Genomic DNA, 12,598 nt, shown 5'->3' on the forward strand with positions numbered 1-12,598 from the left:
AATTGGTATTGATAGAGGTGGAGTGAACTTCCTGGACTGCGATCCCCTGAATTTGTGAGTCTGTTATTCCATTGGAGCGCAGTATTTCTCTAGAAGATATAGTGCAGATCTGCATTACACAGCAGAACGTTAGCAGGGACAGCAATCTGATTAACCTCAGACAAATCTCTGCAGAAATTTCTTTTAGATCAAGGTGCTATGTGGATCACTACTACCCAATCTATGTCCGATCAGATAGCGACCGATTGCTTGCCGAATCGGACCTTTATTGGCTTGTGCATGGCTAGCTTTAGTAACTGTAAACATCTGATTGGTTGCTGAGATCAGTACAGGTGCATTTTGCATATCAGCTCCATTCTCATTTATCTTTCTATTCAAACCATAAATTATTTCAGTGTAGCTTTAAACGTCCGCAACAGAAATCGCATTATAATCAGGCAGTCATATAAGAAGAAGAGAGAACCGAGAGCCCGATATGGTGTAGTATGTCAAGGTAATTGGATAATTAGAAAGAGTATGAATTGTATACTCACAAACCAGGGTTACCTCCAGGCAACCACTGTGTAGGCAGGTGAGGAGATTAGCCTGTCCTCACTCAGGAATAAGAAGTCGCTCTCTGTAGGCTTGAAAAACAAGAAGGGGTATCCCCCTCCACCAAAGGTGGATACAATCAGTATTATGGTAGAGAACAGAGGCGCCAAAAGGATAAAAACAATATTTAAAAGTTTTAAAATTATTGCTTAGGAGGCAGTGGTGGACTCACCTCCCACAAGCAGACACAACAACTGTGTATTCACAAAAGGGACATTTATTGGTATACTCCAAATAAGGTTGCAACGCGTTTCGCAGGTCAAACCCGCTTCATCAGGCAATTACAGGAAGGAGCACACAACAGCAGTATGTCCAGATAGCACCTGGCGCCTCAGCCTCCTGAGGCGCCAGGTGCTATCTGGACATACTGCTGTTGTGTGCTCCTTCCTGTAATTGCCTGATGAAGCGGGTTTGACCTGCGAAACGCGTTGCAACCTTATTTGGAGTATACCAATAAATGTCCCTTTTGTGAATACACAGTTGTTGTGTCTGCTTGTGGGAGGTGAGTCCACCACTGCCTCCTAAGCAATAATTTTAAAACTTTTAAATATTGTTTTTATCCTTTTGGCGCCTCTGTTCTCTACCATAATACAGGCAGTCATATAAGCTCTTTAATAACCAGTTAGGGGCGTAACTACAGGGGAGCAGCACCCTACATCTGCACGGGGGCCCCCCCAACTACTAACCTTCCCACCCTCCCAAACTCCAGAGCAGAGATGGACTAAGGTGCGACGGGGGTCCTAGGCAAGGTAGTAGATTTGGGGCCCCCTTGTGGACGTTTTGGTAAGCTGAAGTGGAGAAAGGTCAGAGAAGGTGGCAGAGGGGCCCCTTGACACCTACTACGCCCCAAGCACCTGCCTAGGTTGCCTGGTGGATGACCATGCTCTGCTCCAGAGCAGGAGGTTTTGTGGCTACACGTTATAGGTGTAAGAATCCTGATGACCACACTTGTATTATAACCCTTGTAAGACGGTCCCCCCCAGGCTGTGAGGGTCACCAAGGGTAAGGGGGGGCCATCCAAGTTTGCTGGGGTTCCCGTTGATTTGTAGTTACGCCCCTGTACCCAGCAGCCGTACGCAGTCGCCTCCCACGCACAGCAAACTGAAGATATTGAAAATTCGTACCTTCTTTCAGCATCCCGACTTTTAAACACTTCATGAAACGACAAGCTTGGCACGACTTGCGTCTGCGTTTTGTGATCTCACATTCGTTCGTAGCCGGGCAGCTGTATTCTATGTTTCCTGGTTTGTGGAGAAAATTCAGACGGGGTCAGATGCTTTAAATTACAATATACAAAAAGAAATCATGAAAATACTTTATTTTAGAAAAATGCTTTACAATACTTAAAGGAGTCATCAGGCTATTTATTTTACCCCCCAATCTACTTACCTGGGGCTTCCTCTAGCCCATTGCAGCTGACGTGTCCCACGCTGCAGCTCCGCTCTAAGCCGAAGGCCCGGGGTGCCCGCCGGTGCAGAGGCCGACCTCGAGGCCGTCCTCTACTGCTCCTGCGCGAGCACCGCTGTCAATCAAATCCACGTTGTCCGGAGTGTACTGCGCAGGTGCAGTAGTTCTGTGGCTGTGTAGTACTGTCCGGACAACGTGGTCTTGATTGACAGCAGCGCTCGCACAGGAGCAGTAGAGGACGGCCTGGCGAGACACCGTCGGGGACCCCAGGCTGGCGGGTGAGAGCGGAGCAGCAGCATGGGACATATCAGCTGCATGGGGCTGGAGGAAGCCCCAGGTAAGTAGATCAGGGGGTGGGATAAATAGCCTGATGACTCCTTTAAGCCCCATCTAGACCATACAAGTTTTTGTCCGATTCAATTCAATTCATTGATTCGATTCAATTCAATTTGCTATTGCAAAACAATGGCAAATTGAATCAAATCGATTCCCGATCGGACATGTCGGATTGAATCGAATCAAATCGAATGGGACAAAAAAAATTGTATGGTGTAGATGGGGATTTAAAGTGTACCGAGGCGACATGTGACATGATGACATAAACATGTGTATGTACAGTACAAAACATACTAATAACCAGGCTGTTTTACATCGCTGCTTGAAATAGTTAATTTCTAGGCATGGAAGTGACAGCTTCCTTGTTGGGAATATAGTAAACATCACTGATAAACATAAACATATTACAGCCATAAAAGGTTTTCCTGGCAGAATACAACTTCTGAGGAGAGGGGGTGAGTTAGGACAAGGTCAACAGTTCATGTATTTTCATTTAGGAACACTTAATAGGCTGCCACTGAGCAGAGACAACAAAACATTCATTCTATTTTCTAAATGTTTAAATACAAAATAAACCATGGGATATCTACAGAAAAGTCATTTCTAGGAGTAGGATGATAAATACAATTGTTTATCTTCACCTCGGGTTAAATCAGAGTGGCCCATAAAGACAGAGAGGGAGTCAACAGCATAAAGGGGGCTGAAGGAAGCCCCAGGTAAGCATGAAAGCTTTAATCATTTTTATCTCAGGCCCCTTTTACACTTGCATTGATAATCTGCGTTGCTTTATGCTGTTTTGCCGCAGGGTAACACAACGGCAATGTTAGGCAATGGGACCTAGCACACTTATGGCATCACGCTGGAAGTGCCCAATCCAGCGGCAAGGTCAACAGTGCATTACTGTCGGACTTACACAGTGACTCAGCTGTGGCAGAAGTAATGGAAGTTAATAGGCGACACAGAAATTTTAAACATGTTGGCGGCTGCGGTGCGACGCGCATGCGCGGAATGACAAGAATTTGACAGGGAAACCCGGGTGGTGTACTTCCTGTTTAGCAGGAAGTACATCACTGGGCGAGGGGCGTGTGGCTGGGGGGGGGGGGGGGTGTTGCTACGCATATGACCCTCTCGGTGCACTCTGCCGCAGCATCATATAAATGACATTTTGTGCGTTGCGGTGCAATGAGAGGGGGCGGGGCATCGCACCAGAAAGGCACAGGCCAGGCGTTTAAACCTTAAAATGTACCAGAGCTGAATAAAACAAAACATTTTATACATACCTGGGGCTTCCTCCAGCCCCATCCGCTTGCATCGCTCCCACGCGCCGTCCTCCGCTGTCTGTAGCTTCTGGAACTGGGTACCATCACTTCAGCCAGTTGGGGCCAGTGTACGCAAGAGACGTGCGCCCTCTACTATCTCTCCAGCGGCTGTGAGATACACAAAGAGCGCACTTCTCTTACGTCAGACTGGCTGCGACTGACGGAAGTGACGGGACCCGGTACCGGAGCTGCAGACAACGGAGGACGGCGACGTGGGAGCGATCCGAGTGGATGGGGCTTGGAGGAAGCCCCAGGTATGTATAAAACTTTTTCTTTTCTTCAGCTCTGAGTCACTTTTAAAAAGAGAAAACTATTGTCATGACAATCAAAACTTTAAACATATATTATTTCATGGACAACTGAAGTGAGAGGTATATGGAGGCTGCCATATTTATGTGCACATTGCCTGGCTGTCCTGCTGATCCTCTGCCTCTAATACTTTTAATCATAGACCCTGAACAAGCATACAGCAGATCAGATGTCTTTAAAGTGCCCGTAAACTGAGAGGGAAATGGATGTTTCCTTTTAACCTCTTGAGGACCACAGTGCTACCTCCCCCCCCCCCCCCCCCCCAAAGACCAGGCTGTGTTCTGTGTAATTGGCCACTGCAGCTTTAAGGCCAAGCTGCAGGGCCACACAACACAGCACATTAGTGATCCCCCCCCCCCAACAGAGCTCTCTGTTAGTGGGGTCTAATCACCCACCTTGTGTTTATTTGTTTTAATAAATGTTTATGATGTGATTTTATCAATATTTTTTACTATTTCTCTTTATATATATATATATATATAATCCCCTCCCTCCCCCCAACCGGCCAATCATGGCGATCGGCTGTCATAGGCTTCAGCCTATGAGAGCCGATCGCTCTCTAATGCCCTAGGGGGACAGCCGTGTCACACGGCTGTCCCCAGTACAGCGCTGCTGCTGATCGCATCACTGTACTGTATAAATAGATGACGAGTATGCCGGCTAACAGTCTTCCGAGCGGCAATCGCTGCTGAGACTGAAGACGGGGCGAAGCTCCGCCCCTCAAGCAGGAGATGCCCGCGCAGCTTGCACACAATCTACTGCAGTAACTGGCCCCAGGACCTGACGCCAATCGGCGTTAGGCGGTCCTGGGGCTGCCACCGCGGCCAGGCCCATTGGGCAGGTAGCTAAACAATACCAGTTACCTGGCAGCCCTGCTGAGCTCTTTGGCTGCAGTAGTGGGCCGAATCACAGACCTGAAACAAGCATGCAGCTAATCCAGTCTGACTTCAGTCAGAGCACTTGATCTGCATGCTTGTTCAGGGGCTGTGGCTGAGAGTATTAGAGACACAGGATCAGCAGGAGAGTCAGGTAACTGTTATTATTTAAAAAGGAAAAATCCATATCCTCAGTTCAGGTTCCCATTAAGTCTGAGTGCTTTGCCACATGCTTGTTTCAGGTGTGTGATTCAAACTCTTTTGATCCCTGAAAGATTAGCAGGTAATAGTAGCGTGCTGTTGACTTTGCGGCGGGTCGTCGGCCGATTGGGTATTTCTGGCGCAATGCCGTAAGTTTGTTGGGCCTCTTTGCCTTGTCGTTGCGTTACCCTGCGGTAAAACTGGATAATGCAATGCACATTTGCAAGGCGAGTGTAAAAGGGGCCTTTATGGAATTTGCATCCAGTAAAGAGACCATCAGCATTTTTCTACACCATTTTTAACGCAACTCAACAGCTCTTAAGGGCGTTCATTTCACTGAGATCCTGAAACAAACACTTATGTTTTTTTCTCCCTCTTTCCCGTTGAAAGTCAGCGACCAAGCTATTGAAGCCTATTCAGCCTGGCCTGTGCGAGACAGCTGGTGCCCTCTTTGGATAATGCATAGAGGAGGCTTGCTGGGGGCGTAGGTCAAGCTGTTGGTCCAGACGCCTTGCCATAAACAGCATCCTCTCCTTTTCGCCTCTCCTTGTTTGCATACTCCTTGCCTACGTCCTTCTCTTTACACCCCAGTTAATGGTTAAACGTCGTGAGTTAAAAGGTTAATAAAGCCACGGCCTTGATTTATTAAAACGTGGATGTCTGGCTTTGCGAGAGAAACGAGGAGGTGAGTAATGCCTCGCTCATTTACAATGGGAAAACAGAAAGTCTATTTTTCGAGGCCCCATCTTCCTGCACAACTCTCTTTAGTTTCGAAGAACCCCCCCCCCTCCTGTGATTAAGTGCATTAGTATCTTAATGAAAATGCATTTTGTTTATTGGTCTCTCGGGGAAAGGGGGGAGGTCAGCTCGGCAAACTGCATAAATTGTCAAGAGAGACGGTCAGAGCGTAATTGCAATCTTACATCTCCTTGTTTGGAGCGCCCAGGGTCCGTCGCCGGCCCCCCCAAGAAACAAGTACCCATTTTAGTAATTAGCATAGAGTCTGCCGGGGACCTGAGCATTGATGAAATATTTCAGAGTTAATCACACTTTGTAAACACTGATTCATATTGACTTCCTTTCGGCCGACTGATGGCTCCTCATTAAATATCACATTAGCGGATTGCAGGACTGCAACGAGAGTCAAATGCTCGGCTAGTGCTAATTCGACGGGAAGCGACGGGGACGTGCGTTTCTTGAAAATGTGTTAAGTGGCCGTGATAAAGAAGTCTGTCAACACGGAGGCATTAAAGATAAGGCCATCACAATTCCCTATATATCGGGGAGGTGCTATAGGGCTCTCCATCAAGGCTGGGGGTCTGGTAGGTTAGACGTATTGTACAAGGAACCTGGATAGGACCTCTGATATGTCCTTAATCCAAACATAATCCGAACATTTGTATAACGCTTTTCTCCTGTCGGACTCAAAGCACTCAAGAGCTGCAGCCACTAAGTACACGCTCAAGTGGCCACCCTGCAGTGTTAGGGAGTCTTGCCTTGAACGCCTTACTGAATAGGTACTGAGCCCGCCAGGATTCGAGCCAGGATTTCGAAACCCTGGTCTCTCATGTCAAAGGTGGTGCACTTATCCAGTACACTATCTTAGGGCAGGCCCAGATTTAGCTCACAGGAGCCCATAGTCCAGGTTTCCTGGCACCTTAAGCTGGCCACTAACGGTCCAATTTCTAGTGAAAAATCGTTCGAGCGATCAGAAATTCTAATCGGACGAAAAATCGTTCACTACACCATCAACTAACCAATCATTGCTTCCTATCTATCACGACCACCAAGAAAATCCAAATTTTCGTTCGGCGAAAATTCATTCGGGCGACATTTTTTTCACTCGTTCATAATCGATTGTGTCCACCAATGGAGATTATTTACAACCAATCCGATCAGAATTTCTGATCGCTCGAACGATTTTTCGCTAGAAATTGGACCGTTAGTGGGCAGCTTGAGACTTCTCCCTCAGTGAACTTAACCCCCCCCCCCCCCCCCCCACCAAACAGCACCACAAGTGTGCTGGTTGTCCCAGTTGTCACTTCTCCCTTACTTCTCTTGCCCGTCAAAGGTAGCTATAGGTGTCCCATAGTATTAGGTAGCCAGAAGTACCCTCAATATTAAGTAGCTAGAGGTGCCCCCAAGTATTAGGTAGCTAGAGGATCCTCAGTATTAAGGAATTAGAGGTGCCCCTGACTGAAGGAAGATCTCATTAGCGGAATGCAGAGAGCTCATCAGAACTATGCATAGGGGAGGAGCTCGGGGAGGGGAGTGAGTTACCTTTCCATCTTCAGGCACCTATAGGCATGTGCCTACAGTGCCTTCTGGTAAATTTGGCTCAGACTTAGGGTATGTCATATATATATATATATATATATATATATATATATAGAGAGAGAGAGAGAGAGAGAGAGAGAGAGAGAGAGAGAGAGAGAGAGAGAGAGAGAGAGAGAGAGAGAGAGAGAGACAGAGAGAGAGAGAGAGACAGGGAGAGAGAGAGAGACAGAGAGAGACAGAGACAGAGAGAGAGGGAGAGACAGAGAGAGAGGGAGAGACAGAGAGAGAGAGAGAGAGAGAGAGAGAGAAGTGGGAGAATAACATTTGTAATGGCTAAGTGGTCCACACTATCGACCATACTAGAGACTCAGGTCCAGTTCCTGTCCAAGAAGCTCCGCGTGGAGTCATTATGCTCTCCCTGAATCTGTATGGGTTTCCTCTGAACACACACTGGGCAGGTGCGTAACTACAGGGGAGCAGGGGGATTCAGAGCAGTGGGGGGGGGGGGGTCCATACTACTAACCTTCCCTTCCTCTAATACAGGGAACCATCCTCCATATCAGGAATTTTTTGTGGCTACGCTTGCTATAAGTGTGAAGATTATAATTGCCACCATTGTTTTATGACCCTCCCCAGGCCATGAAGTGCACCAAAGGGGTGTGAACATTGGAAGGGCCCAATCAAAGTCTTGCAGGGAAAGGCCCCATGAGTTCTAGTTATCCCACTGCCGGTAAGTTAATTGGCTGCTGCGTGTAAAATGATCCTAGACTGCGTTTGGGACAGTAGCTTGAGAGCCCTGCTGTTAGTGACAAGAACAGTCAGTTAAACTTCTCTGGGAACTGTCAGCACCATGTACTCACCCACAGGATGTAGTTAAAGAAAACCTGAACTGAAAATTGAAAGTCAAAATAAAACATACACAAGTCATATTTACCTCCTGTGTAGTCTACTCCTCAATCTATTTTTCCTCTCCTGCGTCCTGTTTGTCCACTGTGATCAATGGAATTCTCCGTCCTCCATTTTGAAAATGGCTATTACCCCATAACAGCTTCCTGGTCAGCACACTGTTAAACTGTAACATCGCCCACTTGAGCCATAGGGAAACATGGACACATCAGTTCTCCTCTCAGCTGTAACTGACAGCAACTGATATATAACTGACAGCAACTGATATATTTCAGTTCTGACAAAATGTTGTCAGAACTGGGAGGGATCATTGTCAGAAGAAAATGGTGAGCTTCTGAGAGGAACTGATGGCAAGGTAACTATGTAATGTTCATTTGAAGTTACCTCATGTGTTTATTTTAAATAATTTTACTCAGTACAGGTTCTCTTTAAAGAGGAACTCCAGGGAAAATAATGTACCGTAATAAAAAAGTGCTTTATTTTTAAAATATTTATGATAAATGATTTAGTCAGTGTTTGCTCATTGTAAAATCTTTCATCTCCCTGATTTTCATTCTGACATTTATTACATGGTGACATTTTTACTGCTGGCAGGTGATATCAGTGGAAGGAGATGCTGCTTGCTTTTTTGGCAGTTGGAAACAGCTGTAAACAGCAGTTATTTCCCACAATGCAACAAGGCACCCACAGTGGGAGGGGTTTCACCACAATATCAGCCATACAGAGCCTACTGCTGATCCATTTGTGAAAAGTAATAGATTTCTCACGTACAAGGGGGTATCAGCCACTGATTGGGATGAAGTTCAATTCTTGGTTATGGTTTCTCTTAAAGGGATACTGTAGGGGGGTCAGGGGAAAATGAGTTGAACTTACCCGGGGCTTCTAACGGTCCTCCGCAGACATCCTGTGTTGGTGCAGCCACTCACCGATGCTCTGGCCCCGCCTCCAGTTCACTTCTGGAATTTCAGACTTTAAAGTCTGAAAACCACTGCGCCTGCGTTGCCGTGTCCTCGATCCCGCTGATGTCATCAAGAGCACACAGCGCAGGCCCAGTATGGTCTGTGTCTGCGCTGTACACTCCTGGTGACATCAGCGGGAGCGAGGACACGGGCGTGCAGGCGCAGTGGTTTTCTGACTTTAAAGTCAGAAATTCCAGAAGTGAACCGGAGGCGGGGCCGGAGCATCGGTGAGTGGCTGCGCCAACACAGGATGTCTGCGGGGGACCATTAGAAGCCCCGGGTAAGTTCAGCTCATTTCCCCCCGACCCCCCTACAGAATCCCTTTAAAGTAGGAGCAGCAGACAGGAGGGAGCAGTAGAGGGAGCTGGGTAGTGTCAGGTGATGGCTCTGTACAGAGAAGGACACTTCTACTCTGCTAGCAGCCAGGGGCGTAACTAGAAATCAATGGCCCCCCCTGCAAAAGTTTGGCTGGGGCCCCCTCCCCCTGCACACTGAATAGGGACTGTCTATAAATATTTGTCTATAAAGCTTTGTATGATTCATTATCAGTGGCTGAGCAGATGCAGTCATTAAAACAATTGTGCAGAGAGCAGAAAGTTATTTTCTCTCCTTGCCCTTAGCTGTCACTCTCTAAGTACGGGGCCTCCTGTGGCTTCTGGGCCCCCCTGTGCCTGCATCCCTTGCAGGCTCTATTGTTACTCCCCTGCTAGCAGCTCTATACTCTGTGCATATATCTCTGGGTAACTACTACTGCACCCCTATGTCGAGTCTGTCCTCTGAGTTGCCAGCATCTGGTTCACCTCTACCAACTTGCAGAAATGCTCCCACTTCCCCATCCGTGCAGAGGGTGGAATGCGCGTGCCAAAATAACCTGTTCCCAAGCATGATTAGCATCTATTAGCAGTAGTTTGGGCGCTGGAGGCTCCTGATAAAATAGCAATCTCTGGGGCATCCCGCTATGCAAATTGCTGCTATAAATAGCGTGTGCTTCAATTTGCATTGTGGGTGGCCCCGGCAGATGATGGGCACCCCCAGCGTTAATCAAGGCTATTAACATTGGCACCTATGTTGGCAAAAATATTGGCGGATAGGGTTAAATAAAAGGGGGGGGGGGAGTGGGGGGCTTTAGGGTTGGGCTCTGGTGAGGTGGGGGTCATTAATGTTAAGTGTAGGAGGGGTTAACGTTAGGCACCACCAGGCGAATTTTAGGGTTAGGCAGCACCAGGAGGACTCCTTAATTTAGGCACCAAGAGGCGTGTCCTTAGTGTTAGGCAGCACCAGGCGTGTCCTTAGTGTTAGGTACCACCAGGCATGTCCTTGGTGTTAGGCACCAAGAGTCGTGTCCTTAGTGTTAGGCACCACCAGGCATGTCTTTAGTGTTAGGTACCTCCAGGCATGTCCTTAGTGTTAGGCACCACCAGGCGTGTCCTTAGTGTTAGGTACCTCCAGTCATGTCCTTAGTGTTAGGCACCATCAGGCATGTCCTTAGTGTTAGGCACCACCAGGCATGTCCTTAGTGTTAGGCACCACCAGGCATGTCCTTAGTGTTAGGCACCACCAGGCATGTCCTTAGTGTTAGGCACCACCAGGCGTGTCAGTGTTAGGTACCACCAGGCATGTCCTTAGTGTTAGGCACCACCAGGCATGTCCTTAGTGTTAGGCACCACCAGGCATGTCCTTAGTGTTAGGCACCAAGAGGCGTGTCCTTAGTGTTAGGCACCATCAGGCGTGTCCTTAGTGTTAGTCACCACCAGGCATGTCCTTAGTGTTAGGCACCACCAGGCATGTCCTTAGTGTTAGGCACCACCAGGCATGTCCTTAGTGTTAGGCACCACCAGGCGTGTCCTTAGTGTTAGGCACCAAGAGGCATGTCCTTAGTGTTAGGCACCATCAGGCGTGTCCTTAATGTTAGGCACCACCAGGCGTGTCCTTATTGGTAGGCACCACCAGGTGTGTCCTTAGTGTTAGTCACCACCAGGCATGTCCTTAGTGTTAGGCACCAAGAGGCATGTCCTTAGTGTTAGGCACCACCAGGCATGTCCTTAGTGTTAGTCACCACCAGGCATGTCCTTAGTGTTAGGCACCACCAGGCATGTCCTTAGTGTTAGGCACCACCAGGCATGTCCTTAGTGTTAGGCACCACCAGGCGTGTCCTTAGTGTTAGGCACCAAGAGGCGTGTCCTTAGTGTTAGGCACCATCAGACGTGTCCTTAATGTTAGGCACCACCAGGCGTGTCCTTATTGGTAGGCACCACCAGGTGTGTCCTTAGTGTTAGTCACCACCAGGCATGTCCTTAGTGTTAGGCACCACCAGGCATGTCCTTAGTGTTAGGCACCACCAGGCATGTCCTTAGTGTTAGGCACCAAGAGGCGTGTCCTTAGTGTTAGGCACCATCAGGCGTGTCCTTAGTGTTAGTCACCACCAGGCATGTCCTTAGTGTTAGGCACCACCAGGCATGTCCTTAGTGTTAGGCACCACCAGGCATGTCCTTAGTGTTAGGCACCACCAGGCGTGTCCTTAGTGTTAGGCACCAAGAGGCATGTCCTTAGTGTTAGGCACCATCAGGCGTGTCCTTAATGTTAGGCACCACCAGGCGTGTCCTTATTGGTAGGCACCACCAGGTGTGTCCTTAGTGTTAGTCACCACCAGGCATGTCCTTAGTGTTAGGCACCAAGAGGCATGTCCTTAGTGTTAGGCACCACCAGGCATGTCCTTAGTGTTAGTCACCACCAGGCATGTCCTTAGTGTTAGGCACCACCAGGCATGTCCTTAGTGTTAGGCACCACCAGGCATGTCCTTAGTGTTAGGCACCACCAGGCGTGTCCTTAGTGTTAGGCACCAAGAGGCGTGTCCTTAGTGTTAGGCACCATCAGACGTGTCCTTAATGTTAGGCACCACCAGGCGTGTCCTTATTGGTAGGCACCACCAGGTGTGTCCTTAGTGTTAGTCACCACCAGGCATGTCCTTAGTGTTAGGCACCAAGAGGCATGTCCTTAGTGTTAGGCACCACCAGGCATGTCCTTAGTGTTAGGCACCACCAGGCATGTCCTTAGTGTTAGGCACCACCAGGCATGTCCTTAGTGTTAGGCACCACCAGGCATGTCCTTAGTGTTAGGCACCAAGAGGCGTGTCCTTAGTGTTAGGCACCATCAGGCGTGTCCTTAGTGTTAGTCACCACCAGGCATGTCCTTAGTGTTAGGCACCACCAGGCATGTCCTTAGTGTTAGGCACCACCAGGCATGTCCTTAGTGTTAGGCACCACCAGGCGTGTCCTTAGTGTTAGGCACCAAGAGGCATGTCCTTAGTGTTAGGCACCAAGAGGCATGTCCTTAGTGTTAGGCACCATCAGGCATGTCCTTAGTGTTAGTCACCACCAGGCATGTCCTTAGTGTTAGGCACCACCAGGCATGTCCTTAG

At 48.4% G+C, this 12,598-nt stretch overlaps 1 protein-coding gene across 11 annotated transcripts in view; it reads right to left on the bottom strand.

The window, feature by feature from the left end:
* ESRRG (estrogen related receptor gamma) overlaps positions 1–12,598 on the bottom strand; it is a 1,050,432-nt gene that overhangs the window by 185,809 nt on the left and 852,025 nt on the right. For all 11 annotated transcript variants that reach the window (XM_068232897.1, XM_068232892.1, XM_068232893.1 and 8 more), the window contains one exon: positions 1,716–1,832. In XM_068232897.1, the coding sequence (XP_068088998.1) occupies positions 1,716–1,832 (117 nt within the window). The remainder of the gene's footprint in view (positions 1–1,715; positions 1,833–12,598) is intronic.

The sequence above is a fragment of the Hyperolius riggenbachi genome, chromosome 4 (assembly GCF_040937935.1).
Source record: "Hyperolius riggenbachi isolate aHypRig1 chromosome 4, aHypRig1.pri, whole genome shotgun sequence".
NCBI classification, from domain to species: Eukaryota; Metazoa; Chordata; class Amphibia; order Anura; family Hyperoliidae; genus Hyperolius; species Hyperolius riggenbachi.